The sequence below is a fragment of the Ranitomeya variabilis genome, chromosome 3, assembly GCF_051348905.1.
Source record: "Ranitomeya variabilis isolate aRanVar5 chromosome 3, aRanVar5.hap1, whole genome shotgun sequence".
Classification (NCBI taxonomy): Eukaryota; Metazoa; Chordata; class Amphibia; order Anura; family Dendrobatidae; genus Ranitomeya; species Ranitomeya variabilis.
The window spans coordinates 733,463,011-733,487,360 of NC_135234.1; the positions used below are offsets into that span (position 1 = coordinate 733,463,011).

Here is a 24,350-nt window from a genome sequence, read left to right on the forward strand (position 1 = left end):
AGCAGACCGGTGACATCTGGGCCAGAAAGGTACTGTAGATCTGAGTGTCATCAATGTATAGGCGATACTGGAAACCATGTGACTTGATGAGTGGCCTCTGGCCAAAGGTATAGATTGAGAAAAGTAGAGGTCCCAGGATAGAGCCTTGAGGGACATAGGCAGAGAGCGGGCGGGATAAGGAGGCAGTATGAGAGTGGGAGACGCTAAATGTGTGACTAGAAAGGTATGAGGAGATCCAAGAGAGGGCAAGGTCTTTGACACCAAGGGAAGAGAGGATCTGTAGTAGGAGGGAAGCAGAGGACAGGTCTAGAAGGAGGGGTGTAGAAAATTCAGGGCTGTGGAGTCGGAGTTAGTTTTGGTCGGAGTCGGTAGAAATGTACCGACTCCAGCTTTAAAAAAATGTATTAATATTTCATAATTGAACTTTCATATGAATTTTATAAATGTTACTCAAATATATATGTTCTATCAAACTATGAACAACAGTGATAAGCAGTTCTGCTGGAGATAGAGACATTTCTTACTTCTTGTGTGTCACTTTTCTCCACTGCCCTTATCTAATCTTATACTTGGTTAACCTCATGCTGCCCCAACCTCCCTACTTAAAATGTATGAAACTGAAAGTGGAAATGTGTTGAAAATTCTCAGTAGTAAAGCTCCTACTCTAGACTAGATGTTTACTAGGTGTGCGTCTTCCAAGCATCTCACAGCTGCTACTCAGAAGAGGAAGACTGTTAGAAGTATTATCCTTTCAACAAACTTTGCATCAGTTAACTGTGAGTACATGAGGAATAACAGTATTACTGACCACTATATCAGTTGTACGACCTGGCAATAATTTTGTACAATTGTTTTTAGGAAAAACAATTGTCATTTGGATTTTGAATGCAGAATTTAAAACCTGAGAATGTCAAAGAAGCGTCACATTAAATCAGCTGTATTTGAATATTTCACCATCACTCAAGATAGAAAACATTATGTCTGTCAGTATATGACAAATGATCCAGACAAAAACAAATGCTGTGAAGCCAAGATCAGTACATATTCAGGCAAAGATAAAAATGCTCCTACCAGAGCTTCTAATCTAAAGAGACATTTACAGCGCTTTCATCCAGAAGTACTGAAAGCAGTGGATGAGAAAGACTGCATCCAAACCAATGAACCAGTGCCCAGCTCTTCCAGCCAAACAAAGGAGCAGAGAACTTTGCAGCCATCAGTTGCAAGATATTTTGTCAGTGACAAAGTTACTGTGACAATGACAGTAGATACATTTAAAAAACAGATCATAGAGCTTGTTGTAAAGGATAGTGTGCCTATTTAATTATTTTCATGACCAGCTTTTATATGTCTGAATGGGGAAATGGCCCGCAAGCTTGGTGTTTCTCTGGAGAGAGAGAGTATTAGAAAATTAGTAATCGAAGAAGCTTTTAAACAAAAGGAAGAACTTAAAAAAACTCTCAAGGGACGCTTTCTGTTTCTTAAAATGGATGCCTGCACACATCACAGAGTGAACTATTTTGCCATCAATGTCCGATTTGTTTGTGACAAAAATGAAATAGTTACCAAGACATTGGCAGTAAAAGACACCAAAGCTCATCACACCAGTGAGTTTCTCCAGGTCTTGGTGGAAAAGGTTCTGCAAGATTATGAACTTAAAAAAGAGCAAGTTCTTTCTGTCGTAACTGACAATGCTTCAAATATGATAAGTACTATTAAGCTAATGAATGAGAGTAATGATGGTGACCAGCAGCTAGAAGAACATTCTGGGTCCACAGACACAGAAATGTTTGAAATAGAGGAACACAGTATTGTAACTGAGGAGCAAACTGAAGTTGCTTCAGATGAACAGCAACATGATAGTTTAGATGATCTTGTTGAAACTGTGTCAATACGTTCTTTCCTTCATCACATGCGCTGTGTAGTGCATACGCTACAGCTGGCTATAAGAGACAGTCTGCAAGAAGGACATGCTGCTGCACTGATTGGCAAGGTGAGAAAATTGGCTACTGTTGCCAGAACCCCTAAAGTTGACTCAATTTTGAAGAGACGTGCTGGAAAAGGGGCAATTATTGATCAAGCCACACGATGGGGCAGTACTTACTTAATGATTCAGCGCTTGGTTAAACTGAAAACCTTTCTTGTAGACATGGCTAACCCTCAACTGACGCTAAATGAAAGTCAGTGGAATCAGGTGACTGAGCTGGAAAAATTGCTAGAGCACCCATTTACAGTGACTAAAAAATTACAAGCAGAGGACTTAACTCCAGGTATTTTCTTAAAGGAGTGGAAGAACCTGATGTTTCGCCTATCCCAAAGAGGAGGGTTAATTGCAAGTGGCATTGCTACATCAATGAAACGGAGAGAGGAGCTACTATTACAAAATAACATTCCTTTGGCAGCTGTTTATGTAGACCCAATGCATCGGATTCTTCTAGATGATCAACAGCTAACTAAAGGAAAAGAAGCTCTGTTTGAAATAGCAGTAAGGATGAAAGGGTTGCAGAACAGTCAGGAGGAACAAGAATAATTTGTTCGTCCTGCCGCATCTTCACCCTCATCAACTGATGAAGAATTTAATTTAAAAAAATATTTGGATCACAAGGACCGTGCAAAGCATTCCCGCATAGAAGAAGAGTCATCCCCATCAAAGAACACAGCCAGTACATTTCAGCAGAATTTTTCATGTGCACTAAAAGAAATTGAGAAATTTGACCGTTCATCAAAAATAACAGTGCAACAAGCGATTCCTCTGTATCCTGACATTGTCAGAGATGTTGCCCGAGTGGTTACTGCCTTGCCACCAACCCAAGTTAGTGTAGAGAGGTTGTTCTCTGCTCTCAAAATAATTAGATCAGATTTGAGGGCATCCATGAAGGAGGATCTGACAGAGGCAATACTTTTTCTGAGGACAAATTTATAGATTTCTTCTTATTAACTGCATAACAGTGTTTATTGCATATTTACTTACAAGAGTTTAGAAAAGTTTAGAAAAGTTATTTGCTATATTCTAATTGTATTCTAATAAATATAGTTTTTGCTCTAAGTGGTCTGATTACTTATATGATGGTGAGAAACTGAATAAGCACGATGTTAATATTTTACAACAGTAAATTTATTGTTACGAATTGGCCATTTATGAAGGAGTCGGAGCCGGAGTCAGAGTCGGAACCTGATAAAATCCAGGAGTCGGAGTCGCAACTGTGGCTTACCGACTCCACAGCCCTGAGAAAATTGTTAGCTTTTTCAGTAAGTCATAATTTTGCTTAGTGGAGTTTCAATGGAGTGGTGGGGATGGAAGCCCAATTGTAGGTTGTCAAAGAGTGAGTTATATGAGAGGTGGGAGGAAAGTTTAGCGAGTGTACTCGTTGCTCGGGTTTTCCCGAGCATTCTCGGGTGGTCTCCGAGTATTTATGACTGCTCGGTGATTTAGTTTTCATCGCCTCAGCTGGATGATTTATAGCTACTAGCCAGCTTGATTGCATGTGGGGATTCCCTAGCAACCAGGCAACCCCCACATGTACTCAGGCTGGCTAGTAGCTGTAAATCATTCAGCTGCGGCGATGAAAACTAAATCTCCGAGCAGTCACAAATACTCAGAGATCACCCGAGCAACGAGTACACTCGCTCATCACTTATCAGTACCAATGAGTAATGTCCTCCAAGCTGCTGCTGTTTCTGCAGGGTGTGCTGCAGAGAGATAGGAGAGCTATCTTAACAGCCACGAAACATGCAGCCGCGGGGACTCGAACATATTACTCGAGCATGTCCAAGATGCTTGGATGACATCCGACCACACTCAGATAACTCAATATTTGAGCACGCTCGCTCATCACTAGTCAGGACTGAATCTTTCATTGTATGCGCCTCAGCTCTAAGTAGTGAACGCAGTGTTCGCTTGATCGCAGAGCAAGAAGAAATTAATGGGCCAGCAGCAATCAAGATACGGCTGCCTGCCCGAGTACTGTGGTTCTCTGGAATCTGGCCGGGGTTGGATAAAAGGTCATCAAGGGCCGTAAATGCCCCGCAAACTGAGGTTCCTCACCCTTGCCCTAGGGTATGTGCACATGACGCCAGCATACCTGCTGAGTTTTTCAGTGGAAGAAACATGAAAACGCCGGCTGTATTTTTCCTTAAGCATCGCTGAACATATGTTCATTCTTTTTGGCATTTTATTAATGCTTTGGCATTATAAAGATGTCATAGGGCAGTACAATGGCTCAGTGGTTAGCACTGTAGCCTTACAGCGCTGGGGTCCTGGGTTTAAATCTCACCAACGACAACATCTCCAAGGAGTTTGTATGTTCTCCCCTTGTTTGCGTGGGTTTCCTCCAGGTTCTCCGATTTCATCTCACACTCCAAAGACATACTGATAGGGAATTTAGATAGTGATTCCCATTGGAAACAGTGATGACAATCTATGGAACATGACGGCTCTATGCAAGTGAGGAAAATAAATACCCACACACTGACCGGCGTATGTTTTTGTAGTATGGTAGTCTGTAGCTGATGAGTGCCACTATATGGCTGAAATCCTCCCATCCCAGACATATGCTCAAAACCACCAATTCAAAAGTTTTTCTCACTTTTGGCCCCAAGGGCCATGCGTCAGCAGATGTAGAGTGGCGCTGCAGGCAAGAGTCCGACTGTTATGCTAATAATACTTAGAACCCATGTAAAGGGCTAGAACTTTTCCCATCTGTATGTCATTATTACACATGAATTTGTAATGCTCATGGATTTTTGTTTTTTGGAAATACAGAAAAATAGTGTCCGTTTACACGGACCCCTGTTTGGTTACAAGGTACGTTGTTCTTGAGCAGGGGCCGTCTGTTGTTTGTGTCCGCCCCTGCACAAGGACACGTTATTCATAGACTCTTTATATAATATATTGTCTTCTTTGACTTAAAACAATTCTAATCCCAGTGATGTGTAGGTAACAATTTAGCGAGGCGACTTGTGAGCTCCAGCCGTAGTTATAATTATATATCCTTATCAGAAACAAACACGAAGAGTGGAATTATCTCTTCATTAATATTTATGGCATTGCAGGAATACTCCTTATTACGGAAGAAAAGTCTCCGTGCCGTTATTAAAACAAAATATCTGTAGCTGCAGGTTGACCTTCTAAATCTTCATTAACGCGCTGTTACATTTTAATAGGTGTATGACTTAATGAGGCTGAATCAAATCTCTCCCATGGAAAATTATGCCATGGTTAATGCGGCTCCTAACAAGAGCATGGGCTGAATAAAGAAATAAACAGTACCGTCAATGGCTTGACTAATTCAAGTCAAGCTCTAATAATGTGGAAAAGTACCAGTCTTTGTTCTCTTCTGGTCATTGTGACACCTGGCTGCCTGTGCCATATAATCTCTCTTTATTGGGCATTGTTGTGATGTCAGTCTGTCTACCCAAGGTGGAATGGATGTACAAAACAAGAAAAATGTCGCCAACAGTAACAATCCCTCCAAGAATATCACTTCTCAACCCTATGTCTTCCTCTCGAGGCTCAGAAGAATGTTCTGCAATTTAGAAGGAGCAGGTCTGGTCCCCCGTCGTTAGAGAAGTCAGGATTCCTAGGGAGAAGACAGAAGTGGTTTATTCCTGCTTCTGTCTTCTGTATTGCTGGCTAAGGCCTCTTTCACATTTCCGTCTTTTGCTGTCCGTCGCAATGCGTCGTTCTGTGCAAAAAAAACGCATCCTGCAAAGTTGCCTGCAGGATGCGGTTTTTTGCACATAGACTTGTATTACCGACGCATCCCGATGTATGGACACACGTTCCATATGTTGTGCACTGGATGCGTCAGTATTTGGCGGACCGTGGTAGCGAAAAAATGTTCAAGGGAACGTTTTTTCGTACGTTGGGTCCTGCATTTCCTACCACGCATGCGCGGCCGGAACGCTGCCCCCTCCTCCCCGGGACTTTGGAATGGGCAGCGAATGCGTTGAAAAACTGCATCCGCTGCCCACGTTGTGATGAATTTTCACAACGTCCGTCGGTACGTCGCACCGACGCTTAGCGACGGCCGCGTACCGACGGAAATGTGAAAGAAGCTCAACTAGTGCTTTGTAAGCACTACGCAGCAAACAGAAGGATGGGCGACGCTGACGCTTCTGTAGAAACAGGCGATCACATAAGGCAGGTGTCTGTTTTCCCCCGTAGCTGGAGTTCCTATGGCTGCCCTATTACAATGGGGAAAAAATTAACATTTAAATAAAAAAAAGTGTTCCCCAGAGCAAAATTATGTATATATGTGTGGTGTGTTTGTATATATATATATACACATATATATATATATATATTGTAGAGATCTGTACTCACTTTATAGCTGTACTCCGCTTATTAAAACCGCATAAACTGCTCTGGATAGGTAAAACAAACGAATAGCCTTTCCTGGCACAAAGTGAAAAGCAAACAGAAAAATGAACAGTCCATATAGCACTGCGGGACCGCCCACACTGGTCAGTGTCTTTAGCAACACACACTGGAGGTCTTCTCACCTCCAGCCACAGACACTGAATGAGACATTTGGCCTCCATTTTATTTTCCAAACCACGCCCCTGGGGTTGGGATATGTGAGCTGTCATTCCCACCCATCTCTTATCACTGCTCATCAAACCCGTCCCGGGAATGGCCAAATAACTCTCTCAGCACTATACGTGCCGAAGCATACTTCCGAGCTCACATCACCACAGCTAATAGCCGCGATGACACATATCTGCCCTCAAGGACTCATCCGGCAGCCATCTTACAATGTAGATAGATGGATAGATAGATAGAACGATAGATAAGATAGGTACAATCCTCAGAAAAATAAAGGCAACACTAAAATACCACAGCCGAGATATCACTGAATGAAATATTCCAATTTCATATCTTTATTCATTAAATAGTGGAATGCGTTGAGAACAATAAAACATAAAAATGATCACTGTAAATCACAACTAATATCCCATGGAGGTTTATATGGAATAATGCTCAAAATCAAAGTGGAAAGTCAAGATAGCGGCTGATCAAACTTCAGTGGAAATGCCTCAAGGCAAGGAAATGATGCTCAGTATTGTGTGTGGCCTCCACTTGCCTGTATGACCTCCCTACAACGCCTGGGAATTCTCCTGATGAGAAGGCAGATGTTCTCCTGAGGGATCTCCTCCCAGACCTGGATTAAAGTATCAGTCAACTCCTGGACAGTCGGTGGAGCAATGTGACATGGAATGAGGGATGATGTCTCAGATGTGCTTGATTGGATTCAGGTCTGGGGCATGGGCAGGACAGACCATAGCATCAATGCCTTCATGCAGGAACTGCTGACCCACTTCAGCCACATGAAACCTATTATTGGAATGCATCAGAAGACACCCAGAGCCCACTGCACCTGCTCATGGTTTCACAATGGATCTGAGGATCTCATCCCGGTAGCAGTCAGGGTACCACTGTCTAGCCCATGGAGGGCTGTGCCACCCTCCAAAGAAATGCCTCCCCACACCATTACTGACTGCCAAACCGGTCATGCTGAAGGATGTTGCAGGCAGCAGAACATTCTCCATGGCGTCTCCAGAATCTGTCACGTCTGTCACATGTGCTCAATGTGAACTTGTTGTGATCAATGAAGAGCACAGAGCGCCAATGTCGAATCTACCACTCTTGGTGTTCTGTGGCAAATGCCAGTCGCCCTTCATGATGTTGGGCTGTAAGCTCAACACCCACTTGTGGACGTCGAGCCCTCATACCACCCTCATGGAGTCTGTTTCTGACAGTTTGAGCTGACACATGGATGGAAGTGGCCTGCTGGAGGTAATTTTGCAGGGCTCTGGCACTGCTCCTGTTTCTCCTTGCACAAAGGAGGAGGGAGCGGTCCTGCTGCTGGGTTGTTGCTCTGCTACAACCCCCTCCATGTCTCCTGGCATCTGCTCCATCCTCTGGACACTGTGCTGACAGACACAGCTACCCTTCTTGACACAGCTCGCATTGATCTGCCATACTGGATGAGTAACTTCTGTGTTTTGGAGACACCACATCATGCTACTGTGCAGTACCTCTAGGGGTGAGATCAATGATGAAATGTAAAAGTGACCAAAACAACTGACAAAAAGGATGAGAACAGAAAAATGGTCTGTGGTCACCCCCTGCAGAACCATTCCTTTATATAGGTTGTCTTGCTAATTGCCTCTCATTTCTACCTATTATCTATTCTATTTGTGCAACAGCAGGAGAAATGGATTCACAATCAGTGTTCACAGAAGTGTTTTTGACTTGGAGTTACATTGTGTTGTTTAAGTGTTCCCTTTATTTATTTTGAGCATTGTATATACTTATACATACAGTCATGGCCAAAAGAGTTGGGACCCTTAAAATTGTTCCAGAAAATGAAGTATTTCTTCCAAAAAATTATTGCAATTACACGTTTTGTTATATAGATGGTTATTTTTTGTGTGTATTGGAACAACACAAAAAAACAGAGAAAAAAAGGCAAATTGGACAATTTAACACACAACCTCAAAAATGGGCCAGAGAAAATTGTTGGCACTCTCAACTTAATATTTGGTTGTTCACCCTTTGGAATAAATAACTGCAATCAATCGTTTCCTATTGCCATCACCAACATCTTAAACCTCTCAACTAGAAGTTCGGATCACTTATCTTCTGCAAACAGTACCAGGTCTCACATAGTTGAAGGGTGCCTTCTCTCAACAGAAATTTTAAAATCTCTCCACAGGTGTTCAATTGGATTTAGATGCGGACTCATTGCTGGTCACTTCAGAACTCCCCAGCGCTTTGTTTCCATCCTTTTCTGGGTTCTTCTTGAAGTATGTTTGAGGTCATTGCCCTTCTAAAAGACCAATGACGGAAACACCATCTTTCTGACACTGGCCACTACATTGTGATACAAAATCCTTTGGTAATCTTCAGATTTTATGATGCCTTGCACACAGTCAAGGCACCTTGTGCCAGAGGCAGCAAAACAACCTCAAAACATCATTGAGCCTCCACCACATTTGACTGTAGGTACTGTGTTTTTTGGCAAACTGCAGTCTGGCTTTTTTCTGTCAATATGTCAGCAGTGGGGTCCTCCTGGGTCTCCTGCCATAGCGTTTCATTTCATTCAAATGTTGACAGATAGTTCTCGCTGATACTGATGCACCCTGAGCATACAAGTGGTATTCAGAGACCACCATAGCTTATCTTTATGTATATGAATTTTGATATGACTTATGTTTGACCTCTCTTGCGGAATCACTGTGATCTTGCATGGAACTACGTGACTGTAATTACTGCCAAATACTGTATTGCTCAAAGGGATAGTTAATAATGGTGTTGGTGATGGGAGCTATCAGATAGTAATGATTACTGAGCGTTGTCCACTTTAATTATACTAATTATCTACTTTTTCACATGAGAACGGTTTTAGACAATCAATAGTTTGCACACAGTAATAATATGTACTCCCTATTCTGAAAGAGTATATAATATCAACTGTTCAATAAATGGTATGGCTTTTTTACTCAGATACAATCTGTCTCTGTGTGAATCCATCATATGCTCGAGCATCCTTCATATTTGGCAACCATCCAATGTACTCTATGGTCTGCTTGAGACCACCCTAACACAAGATTACATTTTCTTCAACTTGATTGGGGCTGCTTATTCACCATCCAGACTATATTGTGACGCAACTTTTCATCAGATTTTCTCTGCCATCCATGTCCAGGGAGATTAGCTACAGTGCCATGGGTTGTAAACGTGTTAATTATGTTGTGCACGGTGGACAAAGGAGCATCAAGATCTCTGGAGATGGACTTGTTACCTTGAGATTGTTGATATTGTTCAACAATTTGGATTCTCGAGTCCTCAGACCGTTCTTTTCTCCTCTTTCTGTTCTCCGTGCTTAATGTGGCACACACAGACTCACAATGCAAAGACTGAGTCAGCTTCTCCCCTTTTTTTAACTGGTTTCAGGTGTGATTTTCATATTGCCTATACCTGTTACTTGCCACATGCTTAAAACGAAGTTGTTTATCAACAATTTTGTAAAGGTGCCAACAATTATGTCCGGCTCATTTTTGAGGTTTTGTGTGAAATTATGTCTAGTTTGCCTTTTTTTGTGTTGTTCCAATAGGTACAAAGGAAATAAACATGTGAATAAACAAAATGTGTAATTGCAGTTATTTTCTGGGAAAAATATTTCATTTTCTGGAACAATTTCAAGGGTACCAACACTTTCTGCCATGATTGTATGTAAAAGATGAGGCAGCAGAAGCTAAAACAAAAAATAGTTGATAGGTTCCAGCCTGCAGGCTACAGCCCGGTAACCTATCATTCACTTTTTGTTTTCGCTTCTGCTGCCTCATCCACACAGCTGTAATATCCTGGAGAATTCCTTCAACAACTTTTTTTTTATTATTATTATTATTATTATTATTATTATGTGAAACTTAAAAATAACCCCCCAAAAAACCGAACGGATCCAAAAATCTTTTTTTCCCTCAATATTTGTGTCTCAAGAAAAAAAAAAGAAACAACACAATAAATTATATGTCCCGCAAAGCAGTGCTAAGAAATAATACAATTTCACACACATAAAATAAAGTCTCAGACAGCCACGTCAGTGAAATTTAAAATAAAACAACAAAAAAAAAACCTTATGGCCGAATAACGCAAAGAGACGAAAAAAAAAATAAAATGATCAGTCGTTGGGGTCTTTTGAGACCTGTTCATTATAGAGTTAACATTCTATTATAAGTTTTAGTTTTAAATTTTGTGTTTTTGAGGCTTTGATTTTTGTGTTTTTTTTTTTTTCTTCAAATTTCACTAGAGGTAATTGGTCCCATAATGTGTATGATCTGTAGTGAGTATGATGGTCAGAGACATCCTGATGACTATTTATACTTTGTCTGATCCATTTTATACACATGAAATTGTATGGACAGTCCGGCTGTATCCTCGTGGATAAATAATGGGGGTTCCATCACGGGTTGGTGGGCGGCACAGGTGACTCTTGTCTCCTTCTGCTGATTATTTATTTATTGTCCTTTGTCTGCCATCCGAGCGTAGTTGCGGTGAGCCATGGATTTCGGTGGAGACCAGACAGATAAAGGTTATACGTTGTTCCAGACATAGGAATAAATCACATCCTTCACTCATTATTGGGAAAAAAAGCTACCACTGACTGGAAAATTGGACAGCTTGATGAGGACATTCTGATATAAGATGTCTGCTTACTGTATGTACAAGTAGCATATTATTATTATGTGTTTCTAAAACATCTTCGATTCCATGGTGCTGTACATGTAAAAAGTGCACCTAAAAAAATACATAAATTATATGAACAAACTAATAGCGATAGACTGGTACAGAGGAGAGAGTACCCTGCCCTCGAGGGCTTACAGTCTACCGCAGTGTTGCCCAACTCTGGTCCTCAAGAGCCACCAACAGGTCATGTTTTGAGGAATTCCTTAGCATTGCACAGGTTATTGAATGCTTGCCTGTCCAGGTGATGCAATTATCACCTGTGCAATACTAAGGAAAACCTGAAAACATGACATGTTGGTGGCTCTTGAGGGCTGAAGTTTGGGAACACTGGTCTACAGGGTAATATGGAGAGGATGGTAGCTCGGGGGTTGGAGCAGCTCCTGGGGTAGTGAGAGGGTAATTGCAGGCTGTAGCTTTCCCATGAGTTTTCAGGCTCCGTCTGAAAGTTCCGAGTGTGGAACACAAGAGGTCAAGTCATGGAATGCCAGAGGATTGGGGATGTTTTGGAGAAGTATCAGTGAACACCGTAGATGAAAAAAAATTCAAGAATGCCAAAATGACATGTTTTTGGTCGCTGCAATATATCACAAAAAAATTATGCAACAAGCAATCAAAACGTCATATCTATCCCTGAATAGTATCAATAAAAATGTTGTCTCGTCCCGCAGAAAATAAGCCATCACACAGCTCCATCGACTGAAAAGAGAAAACGTTACGGGTCTCAGAAAATGGCGACACAACCCCAACATTTTTTTTTAACTTCTGATTTCTTTTTTTACAACTAAATAATAATAATAATAATAAAAAAAAAAAACTCGACATGTTTAGTATCGACATAATCACTTTGATGAGCAGAATCCTATTGCAAGTTCTTTTTTACCACAAAATGTACACCGTAAAAACAATTCCCAAAAAACTTCAGAATTGCAGGGGTGTCGGGGGAGATCACTATTTCTCTCCACATGGATTTTTTTCCCCCGTCTTGCAGTAGATTATATGGTAAAATCAACGGTGTCATTCAAGAGTCCAACTCGTCCCGCAAAAAAAATAAGCTCACATATGAACTTGTGTATCTGGGAAGAAGGTGAGAAAAAAAAACGAAAACGCAAAAAAACGATAATTGGACGTTCATGAAGGGGTTAAGGAAGTCAGAATCAACTTAAACTAATTATTTTTTTAATATATGTATTTGTCCTTTTTAGGAACGAGTGGAGAACCTGTAAATCTTTTGACCAACTTATTTGGCTTGGGACTGCCGGCCGAGTGGCACTTGTACCAGTACCATGTGGATTTTAACCCTTCCATTGCCTCCATAAGATTGAAGGCTGCTTTGCTGTACAGTCACGGGGATATCATTGGATCTGGCCGCGCTTTCCATGGTGACATACTTTTCCTCTCAAGGAAACTTGCAAACAAGGTAAAAAAATGATGGTATGATTGCATCATAGTATAGTAATTGTACTACATCTATACAGGAGTCTTCACGTCCCCAAAGAAAGTAGAACTTCAGCACCAATTACTTTTTGCCCACAAGCATGCAATGGTGCTCGCTGTGTAAGGGCTGAGAACCCATCATCCTTTGTATCCTACAGAATTGCTGGTTGTGTAGCAATTACACAAATTCATGCAAAAAAAACTCTTACAAAATAATAGGAGCACTATAAAAAATAGCTGCAAAAATGTCACAAAAATTGAATAATTAGTTCCTACAAAGGTAAGTCCAAAATTTCTTACCAGATTTTGAGTGGAGCTGGTCCTGTATAGGAGCAGAGCGTCCACAAAGAGCTCTGCAATAGATAGAATTGTGAAATTATTGTTGTGCAACACTATCACAGACTGTGTAATGAAAAAAACTGAGACTACTTCAACTTTTGTACTAATGCCTAACGCAGGCAGCATCGATTTGGATTACTGCTTTACACTTGTAATTTATGCCGCTCCAAATAAATTACGTGATGCTCTATAATGCAATGGACCCAAAATATAGTGTAAAACCATTAAAAAAATTTTAATCTCACAAGCAATTGACATATTCACGCAGTTAGCATACGTAAAGATATTGCCCTTTGAAGAAGCCAAAAAGGCGAAACCCTGGGATGGGCAGGATCCTGAGTGTATGGTTTTGGATTTTCGTAATTAGATTATGTTGATGTGCTGACTAGCCTGTGTTCTTCTGGGAGAATGCTAATTGAATTTTAGAATAGCAATGCGTTAATGGTTTTACACTCTGTTTAGGCTATTCTGATTTATAGAGAGTCAAACAGTTTATTTGGAGATGAACATTCGAGAACACCCTCCAAGTGTAAAGCTGTAATCGTAACACCGCAATCCACTGTGCCATGTCTGTCCCATCTTTGTCCACTGCGGTTGATGGGCACTGCAGGGCGACAATATGGTAGCCCTGTTTTACTCCTGGGACTTGTGGTTATGCCCAGCCTGGAATGTAGGAGGTTAATTCTTGGCTAGTTAGTGTTTCTTGCTGTTGTCAGCCCTTGGTGAGGCTTTTTTCTATTTAAACTCCTGAAAGACCATTTCCAGTGCCAGTTATAGTGCATACAACTCTGGTTTTCTGCTGTCTGTTTGCTCCTGTTTTGCCTGTATTTACCTTGTTCTGACCTCGACGTATTATCTGATTAATCTCCTGCCCGATTATTCTTCCTCACTTTTTGGCCTGTTTCCAACCTCTCATGACAACTCTCCTGCTGCCAGCTTGCTCCATCAGCCAGCAGTCAACTCCGTAGCTCCAACTCATGGGCCCCTGTACAGAGGTTAAAGGGCAGGTCATCCCCTGGGATCTGGCAGACGGAGTCATCTGCTCTAAGCCTGTCTGCAGAAGCCCTATTAACATCTGACAGGTTTTCAAGGCAAAAAAAAAGACAAATTAAGGAAACAAATATGTGCAATATTTTGGACTTTTATAGGGACTATTCATTACATTTTTTGAAATATTTTTGCAGCTATTTGTTATTGTGATGTGATTATTTTACAATCAAAGTACTTTTCTATGAATTATAGCTGAACACCAGCAATTCTCCAGTATAGAGAGGATGATGGGATTACTACCCTTAGCAGTATTCAGAATTAATAGAAGGACTGACGGGACATAGTATTAATACAAAAGCCAGTGACCTTTAATTTTTGTTTTTTATTAAATCATTTTGACTGTAATAGTGTTCGGCGGTCCTAAAATCCCAGGAAGAGGAGAGGGTTACATTTTTAAAAAACAGGTTATACTTAATCTTTTCTCACAAAACCATCTAGCAATGTCCTCAGCTGCTCCTCCTGCTCTATGTCATGGTGCCTGCAGATTGGACTGCATTTGCATGGTGACAAGCTGCTTTTAAAGGGTATGCGCGCCTGGGCAAGCAATATTTTTGTTTGACCATTTAATTACTATCTATTTAGTCTCATTCTGTAGAAATATATTACGCCCTGGTTCTTGTTAGCTGACGGCTGAGCCTTGTAGAGGTATCTGTGCTCACAGCAATGGTATTCACAACATATGTCATCTTTATTTCTGTAGCTCCTGCATAGACCACTTCTGCTTACTCCTGGCCAAGTAACACACCATGAGATCAATATAAAATGAGATAAACAAAGAGCAGACACTCTACAGGAGAGAGGTCCCTGCACATAAGAGCTCACACTCTTTATTAGAGGTCATTGCCCATAAGAGCTAGTAGTTCGTTAGCTTGACTACTTTCAGAACTGCCCTAGAAGAATTGTTCACACAAAACCCCCAAAATGGGCTGGACAAAATTGTTGGCACCCTCAGCTTAATATTTGGTTGCTCACCCTTTGGAATAAATAACTGCAATCTATCGCTTCCTATAACATTCAACAAGCTTCTTACACCTCTCACCCGGAATTTTGGACTATTCTTTGTCAAACACCTCCTGGTCTCTCATATTTGAAGACGCCTTCTCCCAACAGAAATTTTAAGCTCTCTCCACAGGTGATCAATTGAATTTAGATCCAGACTCACTGCTGACCACTTCAGAACTCTCCGGAGCTTTGTTTCCATACATTTCTGGGTGCTTCTTGAAGTATGTTTGTGGTCATTGTCCTTCTAGAAGACCCATGACTTAGGATGGAAACCCATCTTTCTGACACTGGGCACTACATTGTGACCCAAAATCTTTTGGTAACGTTCAGATTTCATAATGCCTTTCACACAGCCCCAAAACATCTTTGAACTTCTGCCACATTTGACTGTAGGTACTGTGTTCTTTTCTTTGTAGGACTCATTCCGTTTTCAGTAAACAGTAGAGTGATGTGCTTGGACTCCTCTGTCCGTAAGACACTTTCCCAGAAGGATTTTGGCTTACATACATTTTGCCAAACTGCAATCTAGCTTTTTTTTATGTCTCTGTGTCAGCAGTGAAGTCCTCCTGGGTCTTCTGCCATAGCATTTCATTTCATTCAAATGTGGATGGATATTTCACGTTGACACCGATGCTCCCTGAGCCTGCAGGACAGCTTGAGTTTCTTTGAAACTTCACTGGGGCTGCTTATCCACCATCTGGACTATCCTGTGTTGCAACCTTTCATCAAATTTTCTCTGGCGTCCACATCTTGGGAGATTGCCAGGGGTTGTAAACTTCTTGATTATGTTGCACACCGTGGACAAAGGAACATGAAGATCTCTGGAGATGGACTTGTAACCTTGAGATTGTTGATATTTTTCAACAATTCTTGTTCTCAAGTCCTCGGACAGTTCTCTTCTCCCCTTTCTGTTCTCCATGCTTCGTGTATCACAGACACACAATGCAAAGATTGAATCAACTTCTCCCCTTTTTATCTGGTTTCTGTGTGGTTTTCATATTGCCGACACCTGTTACTTGCCACATGTAATTTTGAATGAGCAACACATGCTTGAAACAAAGTTGTTTATCCACAATTTTGACAAGGTGCCCAGCAATTTTGTCCGGCCCATTTTTGGAGTTTTGTGTGAAATTATGTCCAAGTTGCCTTTTTTTTCCTGTTTTTTTATTTTGTTCCAATACACACAAAGGAAATAAACATGTGTATAACAAAACATGTGTAATTGCAATAATTTTTCTAGGAGAAATACTTCATTTTCTTCAACAATTGCAAGAGTGCCAAGACTTTCGGCAATGACTGTATCTTGTTATGTGATGCTTTGTGTGCACATCTGTGTATTGTTGGTGAATCAGACATTTGTTACAGCAGCCAGTAATGGCTTCCCTCTTAAGTGATGGAAATAGCTTGTTATCACTTGTAGTGCCGTGTAGTTGGTGCTAATGATGTTAGTGACTACAATCCCACCCCATATACCCAGCTTGGCCTGGCCATGAGTTACACGGTTAGCAGTTCAGCTGCATTCCCTCTTGTGCTATTTAAAATTAAAACTGGCCTTAGTAATTTGTATAAAGTGTAATCGTTGGTGAAGCTGGAGGGATATTTTTCTTTTTTAGGTAACAGAACTGACAAGTACAACCAGAAACGGGGAGGTTGTGAAGATCACGGTGACCCTCACAAGCACTCTGATGCCTGGATCCCCCGTCTATATCCAGTTCTTTAGCATCCTGTTTAAAAAGTAAGTACAGGAAGGGAGTATAAACTGGTTCAGGAAATAAGACGTATATTTGCGTCATATGTCGTGTACCTGACTTCCATCGATGAGTCTGCATCTTTCCCTGAACATGATGGCTGGTTTACTCAATCATCGTGTGCCCTTAACAGTCGCGGGTTGATTGATGCTCCGCCTACGGCTGTTAACTTGTTAAATCCCACAGTCAGTCACTGACAGCGAGATTTAAAACACGTCGGCGCGTTATTCCGACTGCCCATCGAAACCCCCGTCACATGATCGGGGGACGCTGATAGGTTGTTATGATGACTGCTGGATGTGTGCAGAAGACCCCTGTGCCTGTCAATTCAATACTGCTGTGAACGTCGGTTCGTGGCCGGCGTTCATAGGAGAATGTGATTTTTGCTATACATAGCAGTGCTGAAGCCCTGTTATATGTAGCACAGGCGATCGGGTGAATGATCTCTACAGAGGAAGAGACCGACTTGTAAAATTTCAGTATATATACAGTACAGACCAAAAGTTTGGACACACCTCATTTAAAGATTTTTCTGTATTTTCATGACTATGAAAATTGTACATTCACACTGAAGGCATCAAAACTATGAATTACCGTATATGCTCGAGTATAAGCCGAGATTTTCAGCCCACTTTTTTGGGCTGAAAATGACCCTCTCGGCTTATACTCGAGTCAGTGTCTGCGGGGGGGTCGGCGGGTGAGGGGGAGCGGCGCGGTGACATACTCACCTGCTCCTAGCGCGGTCCCTGCATGTCCGATGGTCTTCGGGAGCCGGCGGTATCTTCCTGTGTTCAGCGGTCACGTGGTACCGCTCATTACTTTTAATGAGCGGTACGTGACCGCTGAACATAGGAAGACGCTGCTGGCTCCCGGAGACCATCTGACAGTGAGACGCTGCCAGGGACCGCGCCGGGAGCAGGTGAGTATATCGGGGGAGCATTGCTCGATAGTCACCTGTCCACCGTTCCATCGCTGCGCGCTGCTCTGTCTTCCGTCCTCTGGCTGTGACTGTTCAGGTCAGAGGGTGCGATGACGCGATTAGTGTGTGCGCCGCCCTCTGCCTGAACAGTCAGTGCGGAGGATGGAAGACAGAGCAGCGCGCAGCGATGGAACGTGGAAGGTGACTATATCGCAAGTGCCAGGGGCCTGAGCGAAGAGAGGTGAGTATGTGGTTTTTTTATTTTAATCGCAGCAACAGCAAATGGGGCAAATGTATGGGGCATAATGTGTGGAGCATCTCATGGGGCCATATATGAGGAGCATGTCATGGGGCCATATATGTGGAGCATGTCATGGGGCCATATATGAGGAGCATCTCATGGGGCCATATATGAGGAGCATCTCATGGGGCCATATATGTGGAGCATGTCATGGGGCCATATATGAGAAGCATGTCATGGGGCCATATATGAGGAGCATCTCATGGGGCCATATATGAGGAGCATCTCATGGGGCCATATATGAAGAGCATCTCATGGGGCCATATATGTGGAGCATGTCATGGGGCGATATATATGAGGAGCATCTCTTGGGGCCATATATGAAAAGCATCTTATGGGGCCCTAATGTGTGGAGCATCTCATGGGGCCACAATGTATGGAGCATCTCATGGGGCCATAATGTGTGGAGCGTCTTATGGGGCCATTATTAACCTTTGTGCAGCATTGTATGGGGCATATTTTAATATGGAGCATCTTATGGGGCCCATCATGAACTGCATGGAGCATTATATGGGGCTCCTGATTCAATATGGATATTCAAAAACAGTTAACCTACTGATGTCTCAATTAATTTTACTTTTATTGATATCTATTTTTATTTTTGACGTTAACCGGTAGCTGCTGCATTTCCCACCCTAGGCTTATACTCGAGTCAATAAGTTTTCCCAGTTTTTTGTGGCAAAATTAGGGGGGTCGGCTTATACTCGGGTCGGCTTATACTCGAGTATATACGGTAACACATGTGGAATTATATACTTAACAAAAAAGTCTGAAACAACTGAAATTATGTCTTATATTCTAGGTTCTTCAAAGTAGCCACTTTTTGCTTTGATGACTGCTTTGCACACTCTTGGCATTCTCTTGATGAGCTTCAAGAGATAGTCACCGGAAATGGTCTTCCAACAATCTTGAAGGAGTTCCCAGAGATGCTTAGCACTTGTTGGCCCTTTTGCCTTCACTCTGCGGTCCAGCTCACCCCAAACCATCTCGATTGGGTTCAGGTCTGGTGACTGTGGAGGCCAGGTCATCGGGCGTAGCACCCCATCACTCTCCTTCTTGGTCAAATAGCCCTTACACAGCCTGGAGGTGTGTTTGGGGTCATTGTCCTGTTAAAAAAATAAATGATGGTCCAACTAAACGCAAACCGGATGGAATAGCATGCCGCTGCAAGATGCTGTGGTAGCCATGCTGGTTCAGTATGCCTTCAACTTTGAATAAATCCCCAACAGTGTCACCAGCAAAGCACCCCCACACTATCACACCTCCTCCTCCATGCTTCACGGTGGGAACCAGGCATGTAGAGTCCGTTCACCTTTTCTGTGTCGCACAAAGACACGGTGGTTGGAACCAAAGATCTCACATTTGGACTCATCAGACCAAAGCACAGATTTCCACTGGTCTAATGTCCATTCCTTGTGTTCTTTAGCCCAAACAAGTCTCTCCTGCTTGTTGCCTGTCCTTAGCAGTGGTTTCCTAGCAGCTATTTTACCATGAAGGCCTGCTGCACAAAGTCTCCTCTTAACAGTTGTTGTAGAGATGTGTCTGCTGCTAGAACTCTGTGTGGCATTGACCTGGTCTCTAATCTGAGCTGCTGTTAACCTGCGATTTCTGAGGCTGGTGACTCGGATAAACACCCTCAGAAGCAGAGGTGACTCTTGGTCTTCCTTTCCTGGGGCGGTCCTCATGTGAGCCAGTTTCTTTGCAGCGCTTGATGGTTTTTGCCACTGCACTTAGGGACACTTTCACAGTTTTCACAATTTTTCGGACTGACTGACCTTCATTTCTTAAATTAATGATGGCAACTCATTTTTCTTTACTTAGCTGCTTTTTTCTTGCCATAATACAAATTCTAACAGTCTATTCAGTAGGACTATCAGCTGTGTATCCACCAGACTTCGGCACAACACAACTGATAGTCCCAACCCCATTTATAAGGCAAGAAATTCCACTTATTAAACCTGACAGGGCACACCTGTGAAGTGAAAACCATTCCCGGTGACTACCTCTGGAAGTTCATCAAGAGAATGCCAAGAGTGTGCAAAGCAGTCATCAAAGCAAAAGGTGGCTACTTTGAAGAACCTAGAATATAAGACATAATTTCAGTTGTTTCACACTTTTTTGTTAAGTATATAATTCCACATGTGTTAATTCATAGTTTTGATGCCTTCAGTGTGAATGTACAATTTTCATAATCATGAAAATGCAGAAAAATCTTTGAATGAGAAGGTGTGTCAAACTTTTGCTCTGTACTGTGTATATATATATATATATATATATATATATATATTTTATTAAAAGGTAATGAAATGGAAAATAACATAAAAAAGATGCACATAAACCTTCCTATATTGGACAGAATTTACACTCCTTGGTTAACAATGAGGAATGTTTCTGTAAGAGTCACAGATATCTACAAGACCAAATGTAATAAAATGTAATATACGGTTAGCGCCCCTTTACCTTTGGACATCTCTGTTGTCTGTGTACATATCTTCTTCATTTGTAGTATTCCACTTAAATTTTTATCAAAACACAGCAGAAACTGTAACGTCTCTGACACTTCATCTTGTGTCACATCCTCAACAACCTCACGATCTCGGCGGCTTCGTGCACGGCAATTTGTCTTTGTATATAGCAAATAATTGAACCCTACGAAGCGCTTTACTCTCCGGGGAAATAGAAAACGCAGGAAATGCTGAATTTATAGGCACACATAAAAAGATGCTGCTGTCTATAGGCTTCAACCTGTGCATCATACGTATTCTTGTGTGCATCTGTATACTTCCCTATTGTCACACACAATGGCGACATATTGTATAAGTATATTGTATTAATATTCCAGACTTCGAAACACGGTTATGAAAAAATAAACCAAAAAAAGACATTTACACTGTTTTGTGTGACCATGTTCTATGGGCAAATAGAACATTTTATACATTTTTTTCTTATGATTTATATTGTTCTATTTTATACTGTAGAATTTATATTTATATATTTTATTTTTATTTTTAGGGTGTTTAAACATCTCAAAATGTACCAAGTGGGACACAACTACTTCAGCCCATCAGATCCCATAAATATTCCTCAGCACAAGTAAGGGAAATTGTGATTTTTACTATAAAGCTGTTTTTTTTATTCATACACATGTAGTATTGATCACCTTAAAGGGATTCTGTAAGAATGTAATAAAATGGCCCTCCGTTATGTAACTTAAACAGTAGCCTGTCTTAGTGATGTGCCAGGATGAGTTGCAGTCTAAAGAAACACAGCCCTTGAGCACTGTGTCTCAACTCACAGAGCAGGTGTATCATAAGCACACATACTGGTGAGGTAACATAGTAACATAGTTATTAAGTTTGAAGGAAGACTTTAAGTCCATCTAGTTCAACCCATAGCCTAACCTAACATGTCCTAACATGTTGATCCAGAGGAAGGCAAAAAAAAACCCATGTGGCAAAGAGTAACTCCACATTGGGGAAAAAAATTCCTTCCCGACTCCACATACGGCAATCAGACTAGTTCCCTGGATCAACGCCTTATCAAGGAATCTAATATATATAACATGTAACATTATACTTTTCCAGAAAGGTATCCAGTCCCCTCTTAAATTTAAGTAATGAATCACTCATTACAACATCATACGGCAGAGAGTTCCATAGTCTCACTGCTCTTACAGTAAAGAATCCGCGTCTGTTATTATGCTTAAACCTTCTTTCCTCCAGACGTAGAGGATGCCCCCTTGTCCCTGTCTCAGGTCTATGATTAAAAAGATCATCAGAAAGGTCTTTGTACTGTCCCCTCATATATTTATACATTAAAATAAGATCACCCCTTAGTCTTCGTTTTTCCAAACTAAACAGCCCCAAGTGTAATAACCTATCTTGGTATTGCAGACCCCCCAGACCTCTAATAACCTTGGTCGCTCTTCTCTGCACCCGCTCCAGTTCAGCTATGTCTTTCTTATACACAGGAGACCAGAACTGTGCACAGTATTCTAAGTTTGGCCGAACTAGTGACTTGTATAGAGGTAAAATTATGTTCTCCTCATGAGCATCTATGCCTCTTTTAATGCATCCCATTATTTTATTTGCCTTTGCAGCAGCTGCCTGACACTGGCCACTGAATATGAGTTTGTCATCCACCCATACACCCAGGTCTTTTTCATTGATGGTTTTGCCCAGAGATTTAGAATTAAGCACATAGTTATACATCTTATTACTTCTACCCAAGTGCATGACCTTACATTTATCCCCATCAAAGCTCATTTGCCATTTGTCAGCCCAAGCTTCTAGTTTACATAAATCATCCTGTAATATAAAATTGTCCTCCCCTGTATTGATTACCCTGCAGAGTTTAGTGTCATCTGCAGATATTAAAATTCTGCTCTGTATGCCCCCTACAAGGTCATTAATAAATATGTTAAAAAGAAGCGGGCCCAATACTGACCCCTGAGGTGCTAGGGAAGGGCTGTGAGGGCTCACAGGAGGACTGAGGCTTCTGCGTCTTCCTGCTTCGTCTCACATGTCACAGAGTCTGCGTGCCACGCAGGTTCTTTGACAGCGCGCTAAGGACACACAGACACTTCCTTTCTCTTAGAGAGACAGCGTCTGCACTCTTAATGTGTCCCCAGCCAATAGCTGGGAGGTACTTAATACTTAAGGCACCTTCACCTGTTGGGAGGTGCCTGAGTAACAATTGTAGTAGTCAGTCTGCTAGCTTGTTATCAGGTCCCTGCACCAGTCCAGATAAATCAGTATCTATCTTCTCTGATACTATCCTGAAACCGTTCCGGCCGTACCTGAACCAGAAACCACTCTGGCAGTATCTGAAAATAAAACTGCTCTTGTGGTACGGAAAGGTAATATTGCTACGGCGGTACCTGAACCAGAAACCGCTTTGGTGCTACGTGACCGTGAAACCACTCCTACGGTATGTGAACCCACATCTGCGGTACCAGAATTTTGATACCGCTCCTGCGGTACCTGAACCTGAAATCCTTCTGGTGGTACCTGAACCCGCGGTACCAGAATCCTGAAACCACTCTGGTGGTTTCTGCTTTGGTTCCAGAGAGTCTGTTCGTTCTGAACAAGCGTCTACATCAGTACCATCTGTATCCGATCCTGCCTCGGACTCCAATTCCGTTTTTACTATTCTTACACTTGGGGTCAGCTGCTGCTGAAAAGGGGACTGCCCTCGGAGTGGTGCGTGACAGTTCTTGTCCTGTCACTGCCCTTGTCCGACAGATCCACTATGTGTGCTTATGGTACAGCTCTTCTGTCAGTTGAGACACAGGTCTCTGGAGCTGCGTTTCGTCAGACTGCAGCCCATTGTGACAAGACCAGCTGCTGTGTGAATTATTTGACATGGGCCATTTTATTACATTCTTGGAAAATCTCTTTTAAAGAGGACTGGTCACCAGATCAAAAGTGTCTTGTTTTTGCTTTTATTTTATTCCCATTGCTACCATGATTATTGTTTTTTTTTTATTCCGTCTTATCGTTCCCAATATACAAGCCTTTTTAATTAGTGCTACTTTTTTACTTTTTATGTTATTTATTAAGGGGGCATGACACCCCATTGGTAAAATCCATAAAAATCAGCATTAAATTAAAAAAGCCCATATCTCTGGAACCGTATCATGGATTTAAAAAAAACAAAAAAAACCCAGAATACTCAGGGAAGAAAAGGGAATAAATTAAAAGGAAAAACTGGCGACTGTTCCTCTTTAATAGGCGTAGCTACAACTAATTATGTCACACCTTGGCCCTTTGGAAAGGTGGCCTTGTATGGAGTGCAGCAGCATTATGCAAGTAGTGTCCGCACCGCGGCGTGTTAATCAGGTGTACCAATAACACATCAGTGCACAGTCTGTGCAGAAGTGTAAGGGCTTGATTTTTTGCTGCAAAAAAATAGAAACGGCATTTTTCTATATACCCTATAGCAGTCTCTGTAAAAAAATAAAAATTCCAGAGAAATCAGATAATCTATTCCTCAATCAGTAATGCCATTTCATAATGACATATCTCTAGTTCTGGCTCATCGTTTTATGATCTGAGACCCCACTAATCCTGAGAATAAAGGGTACCTGCGCTCATTCTGCTCTGCATCCCCATCCAGCTTTCTCAGCTCTGAGGTTCAGACATGAGGTTTATTATTTTCTACCAATTTGCTAACTCTTATTAAAGTAAGAAAATGCCTGTGTTATCAGAAAATGACAACAGATTTTCATCTTATATGGTTAAATGCTTGATAATGTTTTTTTCTGTTTTCAACATATGAATTAAGAAAAAAAAATCAGAAGTATGG

At 41.7% G+C, this 24,350-nt stretch overlaps 1 protein-coding gene across 2 annotated transcripts in view; it reads left to right on the forward strand.

Moving 5' to 3' along the window:
- Nucleotides 1-24,350, forward strand: part of PIWIL4 (piwi like RNA-mediated gene silencing 4) — a 260,422-nt gene that overhangs the window by 123,614 nt on the left and 112,458 nt on the right. For both annotated transcript variants that reach the window (XM_077298444.1, XM_077298445.1), the window contains exons 5-7: nt 12,454-12,668; nt 16,690-16,811; nt 21,057-21,137. In XM_077298444.1, the coding sequence (XP_077154559.1) occupies nt 12,454-12,668; nt 16,690-16,811; nt 21,057-21,137 (418 nt within the window). The remainder of the gene's footprint in view (nt 1-12,453; nt 12,669-16,689; nt 16,812-21,056; nt 21,138-24,350) is intronic.